Source organism: Salmo salar, chromosome ssa13 (genome assembly GCF_905237065.1).
Source record: "Salmo salar chromosome ssa13, Ssal_v3.1, whole genome shotgun sequence".
NCBI classification, from domain to species: Eukaryota; Metazoa; Chordata; class Actinopteri; order Salmoniformes; family Salmonidae; genus Salmo; species Salmo salar.
Window position 1 is genome coordinate 49,073,120 of NC_059454.1, and position 23,805 is coordinate 49,096,924.

Here is a 23,805-nt window from a genome sequence, read left to right on the forward strand (position 1 = left end):
GAACCCTGCAGATGCTAGTTTCTGAAGTAACTTTAAACTTTTCATCAGGCTTAATGTTACACTCAGCAAGAAACAGCACCCACTCCAGCAGGAGTCAAAGGTCTTGAGGAAGGCTGTGTTGAAATGCTAACGAATTCTTGGCACATCCTGTTACCGAACAAGATTTGGACATTTCTATAAATAATCAAATCCATAGATCACATAAAACAAACAAAACTCTCAGGCGCGGTGTTCTTGAACATCTAACATTGATCAGAGGGGTGTTCTCAAATCTTTTCGACCCACTGGGAAAAGTAGCGAGCACAATCTCTGGCTTGTATCTCTATGCTGCGGTGGAAACATTGTAGCTGTATTGATCAGTTTTCAGAATTACCAAATAGCTTGTGAGCCAGATAGTTATCAACTTTATGTTGTTGCGAGGTATGCTAAACAATTTTGTGGTGCAGCTAGCTAGCTTACTTCGCATTGCTTCTTCCACTCCATTCCTCCAGGGAGAGAAAAAACAAAACGTACGATAATTACTGCTTATTTAAGAAAAAATAATAAGGTGGAGCATATTGAGAAATGGTTGTAAAAACATAAGAGCCTACTGGTTAAAAAAAAGAATCAAAATAATTGTATAATTCTTGGTAATTTACTGGTGCTATTTTGTCAAATTTTTACATTGAATGTTTTAAGAATATTTTAGTTGTATTTCAAACAAATTCAACCGTACAGGAAAAACGATTGATATTGTGTCCATAAAACGAAGGTCCAGTCTATTCACCAGAGTCCATAGAATACAAAAGATGAGTTTGAACAAAAAGCTAGGCCATTGCAATTGTTGCTGGATTTTACACAAAAGACTGATTTCCCACAGTCAAAGTCCTGCAATAAGAGCTATGACGCTAATGTGTGTAAACTCTTTGGAATTGTAATCATGGGGTAAGGCTGTACAGTCCAATATGAATGTTTTACACACAATAGGTTGACTGGTGAGCTAATGTGGCTCATTTTATAGTGGTTTCAGATAGGGATGTGTCGGTCATGCAAATGATTGCCAGGTTCACGGTATTTGACCGTTAATGAACATGTTTAGCATCTCCGGGCTTCCATGCATACAAGCAGATGATGCACGCCTTTGGAACATTTTACATTTCATAAAGTTGAAAAAAATCTATAATATCACAATATCCATTATTTACTTGTGATAGGCCTATAAACATGGACATGTCTTTGAAATCAAAACAAGGGTTGCATGATGTGACTATTGATGATTTGGAAACATTTTTTAAAGACATGCGCTCTGATCCTGCCCGCAGAGAGCGAGACAATTGCATTGTTGCTTTGCTTGAGTGGCAAGCAAGTTAGGGGATATCTAATCATTGGAAGATGGAATTAAAATAACAGAATTAAAAATGAAATGAGAAAGAAAAGGCTACAACGACCAAAAGCCAACCAGTAGGCTGCTATTAGGCTATAATCTGAATGGAGTTGTGTAGCTAACTGTAGGGCGGTGAGAATCGTAGTTGCGTTATGGCTAGCCTCAATTAGCCTAATTAGCTAGTTTCTCTCGATTTGATGCAGTCAATGAGGTACTATGTAACCGGATGTGATTTATAAATAATGAGCAAGAAGTGAGTCTAGCGCGAGATAAGTGGATGCCGTCTCTCCCTCAGTGCCTGCGCCGGTTTTCCGAGCCTTCCGTGCATGGGTTTGAAGTTTGGGGAAGCTAATTTTCACCATAAAAATGCACCTTTATAATAAAGCATTCCATGCATCCTCACATTTGCAGACGTATGTAAGGTAGCATACTATTCCTAATGTGATGATTAAAGTGGATAGTTATAATTTAGGCCAGAGGTTCCCAAAATGTTTATCTGAAAATTCTCACGACCCCACGTGGGAAAAAAATTATGCCTTGTACGAATTTGCCGACGAGTAGGTGAACCACCACTACCCTTGGTATTATTGGCCAACGTGCAACGGGACGATCTACAATTAAGACTACCCTATCAACTGGACATTTAAAAACTAATATTTTGTGTTTCACCGGGACTTGGCTGAACGATGACACGCATAATATAGAGCTGGCCGTCTTTCGGCAGGACAGAGCAGCTATGTCTGGTAAGACGTGGGGCAGGGGGCATGTGTCTATTTGTCAATAACTGCTGGTGAGCAAAGTCTAATATTTAAGGAGTCTCGAGGTATTACTCACCTGAGGTAGAATACCTCATAAGCTGTAGACCACACATCTATATTTGTAGCCGTCTATTTTCCACCACAAACTGATGCAAGCACTAAGACCGCACTCAACGAGCTGTATAAAGCCACAAGAAAATGCTCATCCAAAAGTGGAGCTCCTAGTGGCCCGGGACTTTAATGCAGGAAACCTTAAATCTGTTTTACCTCACAACTACCAGCATGTCACTTGTGCAACCAGAGGGGAGGGATTTATTTTTTTTAAAGACTCTAGACCACCATTGCTCGATGCATAGAAAGGTCTCCCTCGCCCTCCATTTGGCAAATCTGACCATAATTCTATCTTCCTGATTACAAGCAAAAACTAAAGCAGGAAGTACCAGTGACTCGCTCAATACGGAAGTGGTCAGATTATGTGGATGATACACTACAGGACTGTTTTGCTAGCACAGATTAGAATATGTTCCGGGATTCACCTATTGGCATTGAAGAGGATACCACCTCAGTCACCGGCTTCATCAATAACTGCATCGACGACGTCGTCCCCACAGAGACCGTACGTACATTTTCCAACCAGAAGCCATGGATTACAGGAAACATCCACACTGAGCTAAAGGCTAGAGCTGCCGCTTTCAAGGAGTGGGACACTAATCCGGACGCTTATAAGAAATCCGGCTATGCCACACTGGAGTCGGTGTAGTAGGATTCAATCTTAGTCTTCTATTAACGCTTTGCCTGTTTGATGGTTTGTCTGACACCCGTCGGATGTGGCAGGGCTTGAAAACTATTACGGACTACAAAGGGAAACGCAGCCGCGAGTTGCCCAGTGACGTGGGCCTACCAGACGAGCTAAATGCCTTTTATATACTCGCTTCGACGCAAGCAACACTGAAGCATACATGAGCGCACCAGCTGTTCCAGACAACTGTGTGATAATGCTCTCCGTAGCCAATATGAGCAAGACCTTTAAACTGGTCAACCTTCACAAAGCCGCGAGGCCCGATGGATTACCAGGACGTGTACTCATGGCATGTGTGGACCAACTGGCAAGTGTCTTCACTGACATTTTCAACCTCTCCCTGGCCGAGTCTGTAATACCTACATGTTTCAAACAGACCACCATAGTCCCTGTCCCCAAGAAAGCGAAGGTAACCTGCCTAAATGATTACTGCCCCATAGCACTCACATCGGTAGCCATTTAGTGCTTTGAAAGGCTGGTCATGGCTCACATTAACACCATCATGCCAGAAACCCGAGACCCATTCCAATTCGCATACACCCCCCCAACAGATCTACAGATGACGCAATCGCACACCAGACTGCCCTTTCCCACCTGGACAAAAGGAACACCTATGTGAAAATGCTGTTCATTGACTACAGCTCAGCATTCAACACCATAGTGCCCACAAAGCTAAGCTAAGGACCCTGGGACTAAACACCTCCATCCGCAACTGGATCCTGGACTTCCTGACGGGCCGCCCCAGGTGGTAAGGGTAGGCAACAACACATCTGCCACACTGGGGCACTGCTTAGTCCCCTCCTGTACTTCCTGTTCACCCATGACTGCGTGGCCAAGCACGACTCCAACAAGTTTGCTGACAACACCACAGTGGTAGGCCTGGTCACCGACGACGATGAGACAGCCTATAGGGAAGGAGGGGTTCTTGTCCTGGCACCACACTGCGAGACCTGGTAGTGTGGTGCCAGGACAAGAACCCCTCTCTCAATGTGAGCAAGACAAAGGAGCTGATCGTGGACTATAGGAAAAGGAGGACCGAACAGGCCCCCCATTAACATCGACGGGGCTGTAGTGGAGCGGTTCGAGAGTTAAGTTCATTGGTGTCCACATCAACAAACTATCATGGTCCAAACACACCAAGACAGTTGTGAAGAGGGCACGACAACACCTTTCCCACCCCTCAGGAGACTGAAAAGATTTGGCTTGGGTCCCCAAAAAGTTATACAGCTGCAGCATCGAGAGCATCCTGACCGGTTGCATCACGCCTGGTATGGCAACTGCTCAGCATCTGACCCTAAAGCGCTACATGGGGTAATGCGTACGGCCCAGTACATCACTGGGGCCAAGCTTCCTGACATCCAGGACCTATATACACTCCAGTCACACAAGTCAGTCAGACTGTTTTCTCTGCTACCGCACGGCAAGCGGTACCAGAGCACCAAGTCTAGGACCAAAAGGCTCCTTAACAGCTTCTACCCCAAGCCGTAAGACTGTTGAACAACTAATCAAATGGCCACCTGGACAATTTACATAGACATCCCCCCCCCTCCTCTTGTACACTGCTGCTACTCGCTGTTTATTATCTATGCATAGTCACTTTACAAATTACCTCGACTAACCTGTACCCCCGCATTGACTCGGTACTGGTACCCCCTGTATATAGCCTCGTTATTATGTACATTTGTTGTTATTACTTTTTTGATTGAGTCGATTTATTATTTATTTAATAAAATATTTACTAACTCTTTCTTGATCTGCATTGTTGGTTAAGGGCTTGTAAGTAAGAATTTCACGATACCTGTTGTATTCGGCACGTGACAAAATTGTGTACATCCATTGTGAATGACAACAGTTCCCCTCTCAATGTGAAAAATCCTTCCAACACTCCCCCTTGATAACCACCAAGCCTCTGTGAAATTAAACATTGTCATGCTCTGATCCCATATCTCCATGTAGTTTTGCAAACAGGCGTGTGCGCAGTGGATATAGTTTGATGTGGTTTAAAATCGAAGTTACTTGCTGCAGTACATCTCCAAGTTCTGTGCTCCGCTCTTTTGCCGCCAGTTGCTCTGTGTATCATACAATGCGTCTATATTGCAGAGGGAGACGCATTCATAACCTTTTAGGGCTAGGGGGCAGTATTGACACGGCTGGATAAAAAACGTACCCGATTTAATCTGGTTACTACTCCTGCCCAGTAACTAGAATATGCATATAATTATTGGCTTTGGATAGAAAACACTCCAAAGTTTCTAAAACTGTTTGAATGGTGTCTGTGAGTATAACAGAACTCAAATGGCAGGTCAAAACCTGAGAAGATTCTGTACAGGAAGTACCCTGTCTGACCATTTCTTGAACTTCTTTGCCATCTCTATCCATTACAAAGGATCTCTGCTATAACGTGACACTTCCTACGGCTCTCAGAAGGCGGCAAAAAGCTGAATCGTAGCTTTGCAGGCTCTGGCTGAAACAAAGTAGCGCGTTTGGGTAGTGGCTGGTTACAGTACTGTGAGACTCAGGCTCGTGCCCGCATCGACCGAAAGCTTTCTTTTCCTTTGTCTGTTTACCTAAAAGGAGATTCCCGGTCGGAATATTATCGCTTTTTTACGAGAAAAATTGCATAAAAATGGATTTTAAACAGCGGTTGACATGCTTCGAAGTACGGTAATGGAATATTTAGATTTTTTTTGTCACGAATTGCGCCATGCTCGCGACCCTGATTTACCATTTCGGATAGTGTCTGGAACGCACGAACAAAACGCCGCTATACGGATATAACGATGGATTATTTGGGACCAAACCAACATTTGTTATTGAAGTAGAAGTCCTGGGAGTGCATTCTGACGAAGACAACAAAGGTAATCAAACTTTTGTAATAGTAAATCTGACTTTGGTCAGGGCTAAACTTGGTTGGTGTCTAAATGGCTAGCCGTGATGGCTGGGCTATCTACTGAGAATATTGCAAAATGTGCTTTCACCGAAAAGCTATTTTAAATCGGACATATCGAGTGTATAGAGGAGTTCTGTATCTATAATTCTTAAAATAATTTGTTTTTTGTGAACGTTTATCGTGAGTAATTTAGTAAATTCACCGGAGGTTTGCTAGTTCTGAACGTCACATGCAAATGTAAAAAGCTGTTTTTTGATATAAATATGAACTTGATTGAACAAAACATGCATGTATTGTATAACAATGTCCTAGGGTTGTCATCTGATGAAGATCATCAAAGGTTAGTGCTGCATTTAGCTGTCTTCTGGGTTTTTGTGACATTATATGCTAGCTTGAAAAATGGGTGTCTGATTATTTCTGGCTGGGTACTCTGCTGACATAATCTAATGTTTTTCTTTCGTGGTAAAGCCTTTTTGAAATCGGACAGTGTGGTTAGATTAACGAGAGTCTTGTCTTTAAATAGCTGTAAAATTGTAATATGTTTGAGAAATTGAAGTAATAGCATTTCTAAGGTATTTGAAAATCGTGCCACTGGATTAGACTGGCTGTTGCGTAGGTGGGACGAATTCGTCCCGCCTAGCCCAGAGAGGATAACTAGAGTGCAGAGGCCTGCCTGCCGTCCCGTGATGGATGCAGCAACATCTGTGCAAAAGCCCACCATTCGATCCCATATGGAATCTGTTTTTCGTCAATATAGCCACACAGCATACTGAACATCCGCTATGTCGTTTCATGCTCGGGAATCGTGAGACGGAACAATATGTCCTCATTAATAGCATCCCCCGACGTATAGCGAACAAAAGTCAATGCATGGGGCATCTCGGCCCTCACAGCTAAAGTCCATTTGGAGAGCATAAGCTGGGTCATTCAGTCAGTTTTTTTCCCCCTAAAGTTCTACTACACTTTATATGACTGGAGACATTAGCAGAATCTTTTTTATACAAAAAAAAGAGACAGGATAGCCTACTCTGCTGACATTGACAAACAGATCAATAAAAACGATATTGTCTGATCCATATAACAGGCCTATGAAAAGAGACAAATACAATGAGGGTCATCTAACCTGGAGGAGGAAATTATTGTCCAAAAACAAACGTGGCACTGACCCAATGATAAAGACTGACTATGCACACCCACTGGGGATATGTCCGATGTTTTCCGCTGGTGCCAATAAGATGGGCTACTGTTCGCTCAATTAAGTTAATCATTTTCCTAACTAAAAGACAGATTGGAATCTGTTCATTGTCTTCTCTTTACAGCAATAGCCAATTTGCTTTCCAAACTGTTTTTCCGCAATTGTATTTTAGATATTGCAATATGCCTGGCTAATCTCAGCTTTTCACTAACAGTCGCAACTCAACAATAATATATTTGGTATTTGCCGCATGCGCTGCCCAAATTGCGGGCCCTTCCGTCTGTAGGCTATGCGATTTAAAAACAGTCCACAGCTTTTTTTTAAAAAGACGCTAATGATCCTCTGTGGACAAATAATGCATTTCTGGTGTAGTAGCCTATTTTTAATTATTTCTTTTATATCTGTAGGGACAGGAGTAAGCTAATTAGGCCATATAATTTTGGCAATTTAATTACATTTACTTTAGGGAAAGCTTAGCTTCCCCTAGACTTGTGGATGTACCGCCTATGCTCCTGTGTCTTTTACACACACGGCCTCCACTCCCCAATAGTCTACAGCTGCTTGCTGTACCTCCCTTTCCGTAATGCCTCCGGTTTAATAACGTAGAAAAACAATTGGCTTTTCTGCTGCTTTTTTGAAATTTATGCATATCAAGTCCGGGGCTTTCCTGTGTCCATTTTCAGAAAGGGGGCTCAAACTCCCATCACCATTTGTCCTCATCATTCAGATTGTTCAAATTCAATCATGAAGTGTTAAAAGAGTGATTAGAGGGACAATGGACCACTGAGTACCAGGCCATTAGTGAGGGCCGTTAGCAAGTTTGGTAGGCTACATCAGCGCCATTCATTTGCAGTTTTGGATGGAATTACATTCTAATATTTAATGTTCAATATGCACAATAAGTTGACTAGTGAGCTAATGTGGCTCATTTAAGTGGATGCAAGAGTCCTGCAATAAGAGCTATGTGTAATCTCTACATAGTTGTTCTGTGGGTGTCACTGAGTACGCTGATACCCCATTTCATGGGTGCACACTATAGGTAAAGCTATACAGTCCCATATGAATGTTTATTACACACAATAGGTTGACTGGTACAATCTGATCTGAATGTCCAATGCACACAATAGACTGACTGGGGAGGTGATTTCCTACAATAAGAGCTATGACACTAATGTGTGTAAACTCTTTGGAATTATATGTGGGTGTCACTGAGTTTCATGGGTGCACTCCATAGGTAACGCTGTACAGTACATACAGTGCTGTGAAAAAGTATTTTCCCCCTTTCTGATTCTCTATTTCTGCATATTGTTTTTTTATACTGAATTATCAGATCTTTTACAAATAAAAAAAAAAGTATACTTTTATTTAATTAACAAAGTTATGCAACACCCAATTGTTTGGTGTTCGCCAGGCATAATGGGACCCATGTCATCCAAAAAGTTGACTCAAGTTTGCCAAAAAGCACCTGGATGATCATCAATACTCTTGGAAGAATGTTCTATGGACAGATGATTCACAAGTATAACTTTTTGGACGACATGGGTCCCATTATGCCTGACTAAAACCAAACACTGCATTCCACAGTAAGAACGTCATACCAACGTACAAGCAAGTGAAAATGTCTAAAAAGCATGACGTTTTACATTTTGGAATGGCCCAGTGCGGCAGGACTTGAAACGAGCAGTTCATGCTTGAAAACCCACAAATGTCGCTGAGTTATAGCAGTTCTGCATGGAAGAGTGGGACACAATTCTTCCAGCAACATGAGAGACTGATCAACAACTACAGGAAGCGTTTGGTTGGAGTCTTTGCTGCTAAAGGTGGCACAACCAGTTAGTGTTAAGGTGCTTTTACTTTTTCACACAGGGACATTGAGTGTTGCATAACTTTGTTTATGACATAAATTAAGTGTTATCTAATATTTGGTTTTGGTTGAAGATCTAATAATTCAGTATCAAAAATATGCAACAGTAGAGAAAATTAGAAAGGGGGCAAATGCATATTCAGTGCTGTGAAAAAGTATGCCCCAAATGTAATTATGCAGAACTTTTTTTTTGTTCCTGTTATATAACATACTTGTTTAGAATTATCTAATCCAAATATGACATTCCATAATTTGTATGTGTTTGAATCAGTATCAATGGGGGACTTATTTTGAAGGCGAATCACTAATTCCACTATTGTGGCTAATCCTTATTGTGGCACGAGATGTCTCCATGCTAGCTTCACGTAGGTGCACATCATTTGGTGGGTGCTTATATTTGTCCTATTTCGTGTGTGTGTATTGAATCGACAAAGCCATCGGTCACGTGACACTATTCATTCCTATGTGAGACTCAATAGCGCAGTGAAGCCAAATGAAGTCGGTTATGGAGACACAACGTGCAGTTTGAGCTACTCTAGGAAATGAGGTTACAGGCTAGCTCAGTGCTGCCCCCTCATTGATTGACACAAGTTGAAGGTCAACAGGGGTTCTTCATGCTGCCATTAGCAAGTAAATTATTTTGTTTGCGATCTTAAAATAAATCGGTATAAGGACATACATCTGGTGTATTAGAAGCAATTATTTAAACCATGATTGTCTTCTAAACTTTTATATTTACGCCAAGATTTGCATTCACTATGAGGATCCTGTTTTCTGCAAACAATGCCTGCATTACCGCTGTCAGCCTTGAACTAACGTGGCTTCAATGAGAAGGGGCAGTCTTTCTCCCCTTATTAATTCCCATGTGTGAATTGGAAATGTGATTTTTGCATATCCCAATTCTCCCGAGACACCTTAGGAGAGTGGGATCACGGTCATGGTTAGCTGCTTTTAGCAATGTGGGTGTAAGTACATTCACTAGCGTTGCTTTTAATTGTATTGGGTTGCACAAAAACAGTTTGCGGGAAACCAGAAGTCAAATACAATTCCATTTCAACTTACTGTGCCGGTGGGCAGGACGGTTGGTCATTATGACAGAGGGAATTTAAGACAAAATATCTAAAAGGATCGTATTATTAAACCCTTTCCAAACGTGGGTCTGTTGTAGACTCACTTCCTCTCTGCTTACCTCATGTCAAAATAAAAGTCCTGCATGTGCGCCATATGGACAAAAAAGGAATAACTTGTGATAGACTTATTTTTTATTTGTAAGCAACATTGCGTCACCATCAGTCGAATACAACCACCTACTTTTTCCTAATTTGTGTTGCTCAACTGGAGATGTGGAGACCTTAATGTACTGTGTAGGCTAAATCTGACCACGTTTGGTCGTTTTTGATTTTTTTTTGCAGTCGCAAATATATAATATAATTTGGCCACACAAGACACTGGTCTGAATTACATCTGTCTGTGTGTACTAATCCATTGCAGAAGCCGCGAGGATGGCACACCAATATCACCAGTAGTACATTTACCATTAATTCCCATAATTTCTAATCTACAATGTTTGTTTGGTTACGATAATTTTTGTTAATGCATTCAATATTTTATTATTATTATTATTATTATTATTACAGTCTTACCGTTGTTTGCACTGCGCACAACTTAGGCTACACCTGTGAGGGAAGAAAGTTTGTATTTCAGTCCATTTACAAGTCGTCAATTTACTCATTGTCTTTTGCTAAAATGTGCCTATTTGGAGATCTGATACTATTTCTTATTGTCTTAACTTGCCATCACTGGAGCTTCTCAAAGTAATTTTTTCTTGCTTCAAACAGCAAGTAAACAAAGTCTGTTTTTACATCCATTGAGAATGAAAATAGTTCCTCAACGTAGCCCATTTGAAAAACCAGCTCTCGCCCTTTCGATTACCACTCAGCACGAAAGGGGAAAAATGTAAAATCAAATTGTATTTGTCACATGTGCCGAATACAACAGGTGTAGGTAGACCTTACCGTGAAATGCTTACTTACGAGCCCTTAACCAAATAGAGTTAAGAAAATATTTACTAAATAACTAAAGTAAAAAATAAAAACAATAACAATGAGTCTATATACAGGGGGTACCGGTACCGAGTCAATGTGTGGGGGTACAGGTTAATCGAGGTAATTTGTACATGTATGTTGGGGTAAAGTTACTATGCATAGATCATAAAAGTGAGTAGCAGCAGCGTTAAAAAGGTGGGTGTCAATGCAAATAGTTCAGGTGGCCATTTGATTAATTGTGCTCTGATCTGGTGGAAACCTCATAAAAATAGATCTACCGGATTAATTATTATCCCTTGTGCAAATAACCTACAGCAGTGTCTGTCTGTCCAGAGCTCACTGGTATGGGAAACTCTGAGGGCCCAGAGTATTTTATACAATGTTGCAAGTTTGCTAGCATGAGCTTCCCACCAGACCAAGTTAATACAATGTTTCAAGTTCCTTGCAGACAGGCCATGCATAGCCAATGTGATTTGTCTGATTTTTTTTTTTTTTAAATCAGGATATTTTCTACCTGCAGGCTGCAATGTTTTTATTTGTTGGCTTTATGTAGGCTATTTTTACATGTGTGACTCATTTCAAGAAACTAAGCGTATGTCGTGCGTCACTACTTCAGAGGAGAGCCATTCAAACGTAAGCTTTTTTTTTTTTTTTTGATTATCAAAATGTATTTTGGGGGCAGAAATGCCTTCTTGAACATGTGAACTTTCATGTGCCTTAACGGATTTGTATGCCATCTGTAAATACGAATACAATTGTTACATTACAAGCCTAGTTGGTTTAGACAGGAGCCATGATTGGCTGAGAAATGGGTGGACTGGACATGTCGAGAGATGAGTTCAGATTGGTCTGCCATGTAGCAGGCTTCTGTCTATATCATGAGCTGCTTAGTATGTGTAGGTAATCCTTTCTAACACAGCTTTTTTGAAAGATATCGTGTTGTAGAACTGCAAACGTGTTGCTTTCCACTTTCTGGAGGTCCGAGTTTTGAAATTAGTGGAATACACAGTGGAATCAGAGTATGATAGCTAAGAAGATGGAGAAAATTCGGTCGTTTCTTCAAACCATGGCATCTGTGACAGAGGGAGAAGCGTCCATCCATGTATACGGGTAAGATAGTCTAGCTAGCTACATTTTCAGATATTACATGTTTCTGATTGTCAGTTTGTCAAGTTAAAGCGTACTGTTACGAATAATATTACTAGAAAGATTATAGCCATCTCAGAGCCATTTGCATTACTAGTTATAGCCTACTGTTAGCTATCTAACGTTGAACCTGGTTGGTTAGCTACCTGCAGATTCATGCAAGGTAGTAACGTTATTGGGATTATGGTTCATTGTTTAGCTAGCTACACGTCTAAACAAAAGACTCCATTTCAATAGACTGTTCATGATGTCACTGCGACAACTGTCGCTAGACGTAGCTGGTAAATTCGCTCTGGCTATCTACTCCGATTTCATTGCAGTCGTCTGAGTGTGCCAGAGCACAGAATAACTGACGAATTTACGGACGCTCAACACCCGTTGAGAATATGGCCGGTGTCAGTAAACGTCGACAAAAAAGTGGAAATTGTTGCCAGGTGCACAGTTTGTCACCAACGCTCTGGATTACATATAACCAGCTCTGTTAGGGCGAGTAAAATGATTGGTTTGCTTTTCCCTCATTTGTGTCTGGAAGTAGCAAGCTGGCCAACGTTAGCTTGGGTGCTGTTAGGTCAGAACGCTCAGATCAACCCTACTCCTTGGCCAGAGCGTCCAGTGTGCGCTCAACACTCCGAATTTACGAACTGATAATCTGACAACACTCTGAGCACACTCTGGCACTCCAGATCGAATTTATGAAAACACCCGTAGTATAAACCAGCCTTTAGTCTTGACATCTTTGGTTGTTTTGTACATGGCCTGACATGTGAATCCTTAAAGAGCTGGGTGGGGCTAAAGCTTAAGAGTGTGTGAACAATGCTGAAAGGGTGTAGACTAGGTATGCATGATATAATCGGTAAGCATATCGGAATCGGACGATATTAGCTAAAAATGCCAACATCTGCCCGATGACTTGTTTAACGCCAATGTGCAGAACCAATGTCAAAGCTGACGTACATATCTATATAACGTAGGTAGATGACGTAATGAAAATACTGTGCTACACATGCAACACAGCATTCCTAACCTAGCCCACAATGTCTGCTGTGTGGATCTATTTTGAAGTTTCAAAGGAAGATAAAAAGGCCAAATGCAACGTTTGTGCTGCTATTATTTCCCAAGGGAAGAAAGTGAAATCTTTCAATACCACAAACCTAATTACTCATTTGAAAGTGCATCACCCCTAGACATTCATCGACTACAAAAGCAGAAAAAAACTAGGCGCACACTTCCAACAACTAAACAAGTTCAAGTCGAGCAGTCATTTGAAAGAGTAAGAACATTTCAGCGAGACGACAACTCAAAGCCAAAATCCATTAATGCCAAGATAATCTAATTCATTGCCCTTGAAAATCAACCGTTCTCTGTCGTGGATGATGTTGGCTTTCGCAGACTGGTCGAGCACCTCGAGCCCCGGTACACACTGCCAAGTAGGCACTATTTTTCAAATGTTGCCCAACAGGAGTTACACAGTCTTGTTGAAACGCACACCCATGAGCTACTTGCTATGGGCGTCACTTTTATTAGCTTCACGACTGACATTTGGACCAGCAATGTTAGCCCCACGAGCATACTGAGTCTGACCGCACAGTGGGTCGTCGAGGATTTTGTACTGAGGAAACCCGTATTGCATTCTCAAGAATGTGCTGGTTCTCATACCGCTGCTGCCATTTCAATGGCATTTGAGAACATGAACACACTCCTAGCTCCATTCGAACAACTGACTCGAGAAATAATCTCAACTGCGTCTGCAACAGAAGTGAAACCCTCTGTCATGGCATTGAAATGCCTGCCCAACAAAACTGCCGACAGACCATGGGGTTAAAACTTGCAAAGTACTCTACTACTGTGAACAAGTGATTCAGTGGCATTCTCTCTGAGCCTTTCTCCTGTGTCGCCACCATGCTCGGTACAAGGACCGCTACTTTGATGAAGACAAGAAACAGGGTTTACGTGAAATGTTAGACACTGCTGGACAAGATGGAAACGGACAGTGACAGTGCGCACCGACAAAGAGGACCCACGACAGAAGAGGCCATGGAAAGATGGAGCTGAAACTTCACTGCTTGACATGTATGATGAAATCCTGGTTGAATGAAACGACTGAACAAAACAGCACAGCAAATAGTTGAAGAATAAATATGTTTTACTGGTAATGGAGACATATGTAAATGCCAACAAAATAACTTTTTGGTCAGTGTGTGTGTGTGTTTCAACTATTTAACTGTAGTAGAATGCTTAAGGCTGCTAAAATTTTAAATATCGTTTATCGGGATCAGGTTTTTTGGCAAGGAAAATATTGGGTATCGGACAAAAATGTAATATCGGTGCATCCCTAGTGTAGACAAAGAAGAGCTCGCCAGTAGGTGTACCAAAACATTCAAGGGCCATTTTCTCAAAAGTGAGATTAGAAGTTTCTGCTTTGAAAGTTGATAAATACTTTCAACTGTAGTGTATGATATACCATTTTCTAGATCTGAGTCTCTACTTTCTTCCAACGTAAAAAAAAAAAAACATTTCAAATTTTGCTACCTAAGACAGAGCTGGTCGGTCACATATTGGCAATAGCAGTTTTAGATTTGTATCATTTTCATTTAGATTAACCATATGACATTGATTTTGAGATTAATACTTTATCAATTAAACTGTTCCACGAAAATGTGCACATGAAAATCATCACTGACACGCAGATCAGTAGAAATGGTAGGATAACTTGGCCTCCAAATTAAAAGGTTGCCGACCGCTGGTGTAGCCTATTACCGGCAACTTCAGGAGCATAATGACGAAGACCAGCGGGAGGAAGGGGTTGCAAAGTTTTTTTCTTCTTCTTCTGGTTAGGCTATATTGGTCTCTGGCGCCCTCTTAAGTAAATTGTCTTATTTTGTTTAATTGCAGTGCTTAAATCATCAGACAAGCTCAGTAGCCTACATATAGTTGATTCTATTCAAACATAGGGTGTGAATATATATGGAAAATACTTTCATTTCAACCAATCGATTGGTCGAAAGAACAGATGACTCTCGGTCGACTAAGATGTCCCGTTTACATTGAGATGCATTTCATTACACCGTACGTCATCTTCATGCAATCTCACGGAGAGCATAGGCTCTCGTCAACAAACAAAAAAATTTGTTTAAAGGCTCTCAGATTGCAAAATATGATCTTTTCATTCAAGACAGGATAAACGTTGTTTCAGTTGATAATAAAACATTTTACTTTTTGCTGAATTTGTTTTTCTTTCTAGCAGGTCAAGCTGCCTTAGTTAAATATTGTATTTTATTTAACTACGCAAGTCAGTTAAGAATAAATTCTTATACAATGACAGCCTGACAAAAGGCCTCCTGCGGGGACGGAGGCTGGGATTAAAAATATAGGACAAAATACACATCACAACAAGAGACAACCCTACATAAAGAGAGACCTAAGACAACATAGCATGGTAGCAACACATGAAAATAGCAGCACAAAACATGGTACAAACAGAGGTCGAAATGGCCGATTTAATTAGGGCCGATTTCAAGTTTTCATAACAATCGGTATTTTTGGCCACGGATTTGCCCATTTGTTTTTTTTATTTGTTTTTTTAACACCTTTATTTAACTAGGCAAGTCAGATTAAGAACACATTCTTATTTTCAATGACGCCCTAGGAACGGGGGTTAACTACCTTGTTCAGGGGGGGATTCATTTTTGCAACCTTCCGGTTACTAGTCCAACGCTCTAACCACCTGCCTTACATTGCACTCCACGAGGAGCCTGCATGGCAGGCTGACTACCTGTTACGCGAGGCCTGCAAGAAGCCAAGGTAAGTTGCTAGCTACCATTAAACTTATCTTATAAAAAAAACTATCACTCTTAACATAATCACTAGTTAACTACACATGGTTGATGATATTACTAGTTTATCTAACGTGTCCTGCGTTGCATATAATCGGTGGTGCCTGTTAATTTCTCATCAAATCACAGCCTACTTCGAAAACGTGTAATGATTTAACAAGCGCATTTGCGAAAAAAGAACTGTCGTTGCACCTATGTACCTAACCATAAACATCAATGCCTTTCTTTAAAATCAATACACAAGTATATATTTTTAAACCTGCATATTTAGTTAATATTGCCTGCTAACATGAATTTGTGTCACTTCTCTAGCGTTCCATGCAAGCAGTCAGGGTATATACAGCAGTTTGGGCCGCCTGGCTTATTGCGGACTGTGTGAAGTCCATTTATTCCTAACAAAAGGCCGTAATTAATTTGCCAGAATTGTACATAATTATGTCATAACATTGAAGGTTGTGTAATGTAACAGGAATATTTAGAATTAGGGATGCCACCCGTTAGATAAAATATGGAACGGTTCCGTATTTCACTGAAATAATAAAAGTTTCGTTTTCGAAATGATAGTTTCCGGATTTGACCATATTAATGACCAAAGGCTCGTATTTCTGTGTGTTATTACGTTATAATTAAGTCTATGATTTGATATTTGATAGAGCAGTCTGAGCGATGGTAGGCAGCAGCAGGCTCGTAAGCATTCATTCAAACAGCACTTTCGTGCGTTTTGCCAGCAGCTCTTTGCAATTCTTCAAGCATTGCGCTATCAACTCCCAAGATTAGGCTGGTGTAACCGATGTGAAATGGCTAGCTAGTTAGCAGGTGCACGCTAATAGCGTTTCAAACGTCACTCGCTCTGAGACTTGGAGTAGTTGTTCCCCTTGCTCTGCATGGGTAACACTGCTTCGAGGGTGGCTGTTGTCGATGTGTTCCTGGTTCAAGCCCAGGTAGGAGCGAGGAGAGGGACGGAAGCTATACTGTTACACTGGCAATACTAAAATGCCTAATAAGAACATCCAATAGTCAAAGGTATATGAAATACAAATCGTATAGAGAGAAATAGTCCTATTACAACCTAAAACTTCTTACCTGGGAATATTGAAGACTCATGTTAAAAGGAACCACCAGCTTTCATATGTTCCCATGTTCTGAGCAAGGCACTTAAATGTTAGCTTTCTTACATGGCACATATTGCACTTTTACTTTCCTCTCCAACACTTTGTTTTTGCATTATTTAAACTAAATTGAACATGTTTCATTATTTATTTGAGGCTAAATTGATTTTATTGATATATTAAGTTAATAACTTCATTCAGTATTGTTGTAATTGTCATTATTACAAATACAAATACATTTTTTTTTTTTTATATAAATCGGCCCCAATAATCGGTATTGGGGAAAAAATATATATATCATAATCGGTCGACCTCTAACAAACATTATTGGGGACAGACAGACAACAGCAAAGTGCAAGAAGGTAGAGACAACAATACATATTGCGAAGCAGCCACAACTGTCAGTAAGTGTCCATGATTGAGTCTTTGAATGTATTTATTTTTATTTAACTAGGCAAGTTAATTGAGAACAAATTCTTATTTACGATGACGGCCTTGAATGAGCGCGTTCCAGTCGCTAGCTGCAGCAAACTGAAACGAGGAGCGACCCAGGGATGTGTGCGCTTTGGCGACCTTTAACAGAATGTGACTGGCAGAAAGGGTGTTGTATGTGGAGGATGAGGGCTGCAGTACATATCTCAGATAGGGGGGTGTGAGGCCTAAGAGTGTTTTATAAATAGGCATCAACCAGTGGATCTTGCGGCGGGTATACAGAGATGACCAGTTTACAGAGTAGTATAGAGTGAAGTGATGTGTCCTATAAGGAGCATTGGTTGCAAATGTGATGGTCGAATGGTAAAGAACGTCTAGCCGCTCGAGAGCACCCTTACCTGCCGCTCTATATATTATGTCTCCGTAATCTAGCACGGGTAGGATGGACATCTGAATCATGGTTAGTTTGGCAGCTGTGGTGAAAGAGGGGCGATTACGATAGAGGAATTAAGAGCAGATTCAACCTTTGCCTGCAACTTTGATATGTGCTGAGAGAAGGACAGTGTACCATCTAGCCATACTCCCAAGTACTTGTATGAGGTGGCTACCTCAAGCTCTAAACCTTCAGAGGCAGTAATCACACCGGTGGGGAGAGGGGCATTCTTACCAAATCACATTACCTTTGTTTTGGAGTAGCTAGCTAGATAGCTAAAAGCTAGGCTATACTGTAGCTAGCAACCTTCCACTAATAATTATCAAAAACAAACGTCATTACCATCAAACTTAAAACGGGAGGCAACAGACATTATATAATTTGCTTAACAGCCAATGTGTATTATTTAACATTACTAATACAATAGTATTCACTTATATAGGAATGGGCAATTGTTTACAAGTCGCTAGCTATCACCTAAAACCACATTTTCATCTTCTCTGGTTTGGTAACTACCTGTTCTTCAACGGACTCTAGCTGGACTGAAGACCACGCAAAGTTTCGAAAATGTCAAAGTATGTGGCATCCGTAACGCAACGCGGCATTGCATTTCCACACAGTTGTGGGCTCTCCATTGAAATGCATGACATCCTGCGCAATGTAACGGAGTGCTCATGGGTAATGTGAACTAGGCTTGAGATTCAATTGGCGGCACAAGCCCATTCGCGCTGAGTTGAGACGCACAAATGAGGAAAAGGTTGGTGGTTGTATTCGATATAAGTTTGTATTAAAAGTATGAATTTCAGCACCCTTCTGAAAGACTGCAGTTGTACAGAACAAACATAGGTACAGGTAAGCGTTTTCAGAATTGACTGTATCGACTGATGGTGACTCAATGTTGTTGCTTGCAAATCGCGCAATACTCAACTCCACCAAGATTTAAGGTCATGTCTACACTTAACAGTTCATGCAGCTTTTGTATTTGGAGTTCTGATCATGGAATTCCAAACATGTCATGCTTCTACACATACATTTAAATGTGTCAACGATGTCCACATTGCGTCCGGCTTACATTTTCCTGCGCTATATTCAAATGTCTGTGAGCATTCTGCAAGTGGTTGAACAGTCTAAATCTAACAACTTGATCAGTGGTGTAAAATGCTTTAAAGTACTACTTAAGTAGTGTTTTAAAAAAAGTATATTTTGACTGCTTTTACTTTTCACTCCAAACATTTTCCCTGACACCCAGAAGTACTTGTTACATTTTCAATGCTTAGCAGGACAGGAAAGTGGTCCAATTCACTCACTTATCAAGAGAACATCCCTGGTTACCCCAACTGCCTCTGATCTGGAGGACTTACTAAACACAAATGCTTAGTTTGTAAATGATGTCTGCGTGTTGTAGTGTGCCCCTGGCTATCGGTAAATTTAAAAATAAAAAACGTTGTGCCGTCGTATCTTATTATAAGCTATTTGAAATGATTTATACTTTCTTTTGATACTTAAGTATATTTAAAACCAAATACTTTTACTGAAGTAGTATTTTTCTTGGTGACTTTCACTTGAGTAATTTTCTATTAGGGAATCTTTACTTTTAATCAAGTATGACAATTGGGCACTTCTTCCACCACTGAACTTGAGGGCAGTTGCCAACTACTGTATATAGCAACTAGCCAGCAAGCTAGCTAACAAAGCTAAAGGGATTGGAAACAGGTTAGCATAACTCTAGCCAAACAAAACATATGTCTAAATAAACTATAATGCATGAAGCCAGCAAACACGTTCCTCAAACATTAGGCACGTATTTCCTCCAACGTTTGATGAAAAAACGAGTTTTTCAAAGACACTGAGCGGAGAGCGCCCCCTGTATGCGCTTTATCCAGGTGTACATTACAGGATTTTGCCCCGGTTCAGCTGTCCTAGACAAGTTTTTGAGATCGGAGACAAAATCCCTATGTCGTTGCCTACTCGGATCTCGAGGTCGTCACTGAGGCTATTTTATTTAGAGCGGGTCTGAGGTGATATCTGAGGGTTACCGATGTCTTCGAGCAGTCCCACTTCCAGACGTCCCGATGAAATCAAACATGTTTGAACATATCGGCACAAAAAAAGAGAAGCCAGTAAGATGACGTTTCGCATTGTTTTCCCCGTTGTTTTTGCTAGCTAGCTAATTATCAACTAACGTTAGTTAGACAAACTTACCGATACTTCATGAATCGGAAAAATAGTTGGGATGGCGTCCGGTTTCAGAACAAATAGTTTGGCATACCCCATTGACTTCGGCCCCCAATTTAGAAACGAATCCCTGTTGAAATGCGCGCTGCAAATTCGTGTTGTAGTACCGATATGCACATCTGGATTCGAAGTAAAAAGAAACTGCACCCACTGTCTTCTGATTTCAGGGTCTTTAGGAAGACTGTGTAAAGTATCAGTCCTGGCTTTGGAACAACCAAGAAAGCTGCAAGTAGTTACCGGCGGTATGTGCGACATGGTGGAGCGGCTGTCAGCTAACGTTACTGTTTACATTCTTCAACTACAAGTCTGTTAGGTTTGGGGAAGGGGGGGTGTACAAAGTGCATGCACTATTCTGATTACGTAGTGCTACCGCCACCGCATGGACTGGAGTTTTCAAATAATCCAATGTCCTTAACTACCCCATGTCTCCAACATATTGTAGCGCGGTAGCTAGCTAGCTGGCTAACATTAACCCCCCCTTTCAACATTGTTTTAGGACTTTCACGATTGCTGCTAGCAAAGACTGATTATGATTGATTGTGTTGATGTGCATCAGCATTACAAGATATAGCATGTCCTTTACATTATCTAGCTAAACTTACTACTTGGTTGGTTGCCGCTGCCGGGTGCAAGATGGATGGGACAGAACCTTGTTGGAGGATCAAGCTCTTAGCAAATCCACTTGTGTACCTATCCTGATTTGCAATGCAGTCCGATGAGAAGTGTGCTGTGCATATGCGCAGGTACTGACTGAACTTCTCTGGCACTTGATTATTAAAAATAAATTTAAGCCAAATCAGACGAAGTGTCTGTTCTGATGGAAGACCATGCAAAGAAACATTTTCAGCCTTGCAGCCACCTACTGCACAAACTATCTCTCTCTTGCTTTTGCTTGTCATTAGTTAAAATTAAATCACAGATGAAAGGGAAAGTAATCAATATATTTGTCAACGCCAACAATGAGACATTCAAGGTAACTAGCACTGGAGCCTGATGGGATAGTTCCATTGAAGTATAAAACGTTGCTTTACCAGCTCCTGTCAAGCAGGCAACAATAAATAAGTACTTCCGAGTCACGGATTTTTGGACTAATTTAGAATAAGAGTCCCGTCCAGTATACTTTTGTAAATGAAAAATGAAGGTGAAAATTATGGAAATGTGCACATCGATATATTTTACTCTAGTTATCATACAAATAATTAAGTATTTATTAGCGATATTATGTAATTTATTTTTTCAAGCCTAAATGGTCAACATTGTTTTTTGTGTGTACTCCTATAATTTATTGCACCATACACAATTTTCTGTACTTTGTGTTGGAGTTAAAGCTGTATCCATTCTACTCCAAGCTCTTCTAGTTTCCAAATCCACAGAATTTACACCAAGAGGAGCATCCCTACTCATTCTGCGGCCCTTAGAGTGGCCTATCAGCCTAAATCCAATAGTTTTTTTCATATTGGACATGCATATTGCGTAAACAATATTATGTATGTTGTGTCGCAGCAAAATGGAGGTCAATTCTACTCAGAAGCACTTCTGGTTTCCAAATCCAGAGTTTACACCCAGAGGAGCGTGCCTGCTCATTTTGCGGCCCTTAAAAAGGTTGCCAATCTGCTTCAAAATGTTTATATTGGACATACAGTACCAGTCAAAAGTTTGGACACAAATATTAATTCAAGGGTTTTTCTTTATTTTTACTATTTTCTACATTGTAGAATAATAGTGAAGACATCAAAACTATGAAATAACATATATGGAATCATGTAGTAACAAAAAAAGTGTTAAAGTAGCCACCCTTTGCCTTGACAGCTTTGCACATGCTTGGCACTCTCTCAACCAACTTCAATTTCTTTCACCTGGAATGCATTTCAATTAACAGCTGTGCCTTGTTAAAAGTTAATTTGTGGAATTTCTTTCCTTAATGCGTTTAAGCCAATCAGTTGTGTTGTGACAAAGTAGGGTAGGTATACAGAAGATAGCCCTATTTGATAAAATACCAAGTCTATATTGTAGCAAGAACAGCTCAAATAAGAAAAGAGAAATGACAGTCCATCATTGCTTTAAGACATGAAGGTCAGTCAATGCGGTAGGTGTGTCCAAACTTTTGACTGGTAGTGTACATATTTCACATATTGGACATACATATTGAATTGTACAAAATTCAGACCCCTTGACTTTTTCCACATTTTGTTTTGTTAGAGCCTTATTCTAAAATTGATTAAATAAATAAAAAAATCCTCAATCTACACACAATACCCTATAATGACAAAGCGAAAACGGGTCTTAAGAAATGTTTGCAAATGTATTACAAGTATAAAAACATACCTTATTTACATAAGAATTCAGACCCTTTGCTGTGAGACTTGAAATTGAGCTCTGGTGCATCCTGTTTCCATTGATCATCTTTGAGATGTTTCTACAACTTCATTGGAGTCCACTTTTGGTAATTCAATTGATTGGACATGATTTGGAAAGACACACACCTGTCTATATAAGGTCCCACAGTTGACAGTGCATGTCAGAGCAAAAACCAAGCCACGAGGTTGAAGACATTGTCCAAAGAGCTCTGAGACAGGATTGTGTCGAGGCACAGATCTGGGGAAGGGTACCAAAAAATGTCTGCAGCATTGAAGGTCCCCAAGAACACAGTAGCCTGCATCAATTTTAAATGGAAGAAGTTTGGAACCACCAAGACTCTTCCTAGAGCTGGCCGCCCAGCCAAACTGAGCAATTTGGGGAGAAGGGCCTTGGTCAGGGAGGTGACCAAGAATCCGATGGTCACTCTGACAGAGCTCCAGAGTTCCTCTGTGGAGATTTGAGAACCTTCCAGAAGGACAACCATCTCTGCAGCACTCCACCAATCAGGCCTTTATGGTAGAGTGGCCAGACAGAAGCCACTCCTCAGTAAAAGGCACTTGACAACCCGCTTGGAGTTTGTCAAAAGGCACTTAATGGACTCTCAGACCATAAGAAAAAATATTCTCTGGTCTGATGATGTCAAGATTGTATCTCTTTGGCCTGAATGCCAAGCGTCACATCCAGAGGAAACCTGGCACCATCCCTACGGTGAAGCATGGTGGTGGCAGCATCATGCTGTGGGGATGTTTTTCAGCAGCAGGGACTGGGAGACTAGTCAGGATCGAGGGAAAGATGAACAGGGCAAAGCACAGAGATCCTTGATTAAAACCTGCTCCAGAGCGCTCAGGACCTCAGACTGGGGTGAATGTTCATCTTCCAACAGGACAACGACCCTAAGTACACAGCCAAGACAATACAGGAGTGGCTTCGGGTCAAGTCTCTGAATGTCCTTGAGTGGCCCAGCCAGAGCCCGGACTTGAACCCGATCGAGCTTATAGCATCATAACCAAGAAGACTCAAGGCTGTAATCGCTGCCAAAGTTGCTTCAACAAAGTACTGAGGCCTCTGAATACGTATGTACATTTTTCTACATAAGACCGAATCCAGGTGGTGAGTCACGTATGATATTTTGGTTTTTATTTTTAATACACTTGCAAAAAATTCAGACCCTGTTTTTGCTTTGTCATTATGGGGTATTGTGTGGAGATTTTAGGGAAGAATACGATTTAATACATTTTAGAATAAGGCTGTAACGTAACAAAATGTGGAAAAAGTAAAGGGTCTGAATACTTTCCGAATGCACTGTATCTGTAAGGTCCCTCTATCGAGCCGTGAATTTCAAACA

The 23,805-nt window shown here is 40.8% G+C and overlaps 2 protein-coding genes across 12 annotated transcripts in view; one reads left to right on the forward strand and one right to left on the reverse strand.

The window, feature by feature from the left end:
- LOC106567362 (protein SFI1 homolog) overlaps positions 1-23,805 on the forward strand; it is an 87,444-nt gene that overhangs the window by 27,532 nt on the left and 36,107 nt on the right. The window lies entirely within an intron of this gene.
- The window catches only part of LOC106567364 (zinc finger protein 175), a 41,464-nt gene that overhangs the window by 12,825 nt on the left and 4,834 nt on the right, over positions 1-23,805 (reverse strand). For 2 of the 10 annotated variants that reach the window (XM_045693366.1, XM_014136517.2), the window contains exon 1: positions 20,705-21,150. The exons of 1 other annotated variant lie outside the window; for it this stretch is intronic. Coding sequence is in view for 3 of the 9 variants with exons in the window: in XM_014136517.2 (XP_013991992.2) it covers positions 20,705-21,001 (297 nt within the window). In the remaining 6 variants the exon portion in view is untranslated. Of the gene's footprint in view, positions 1-18,383; positions 18,567-20,069; positions 20,428-20,704; positions 21,151-23,805 lie in introns of those variants that run through there. 7 more of the 10 variants (XM_014136518.2, XM_045693367.1, XM_014136525.2 and 4 more) reach the window with 6 other exon arrangements.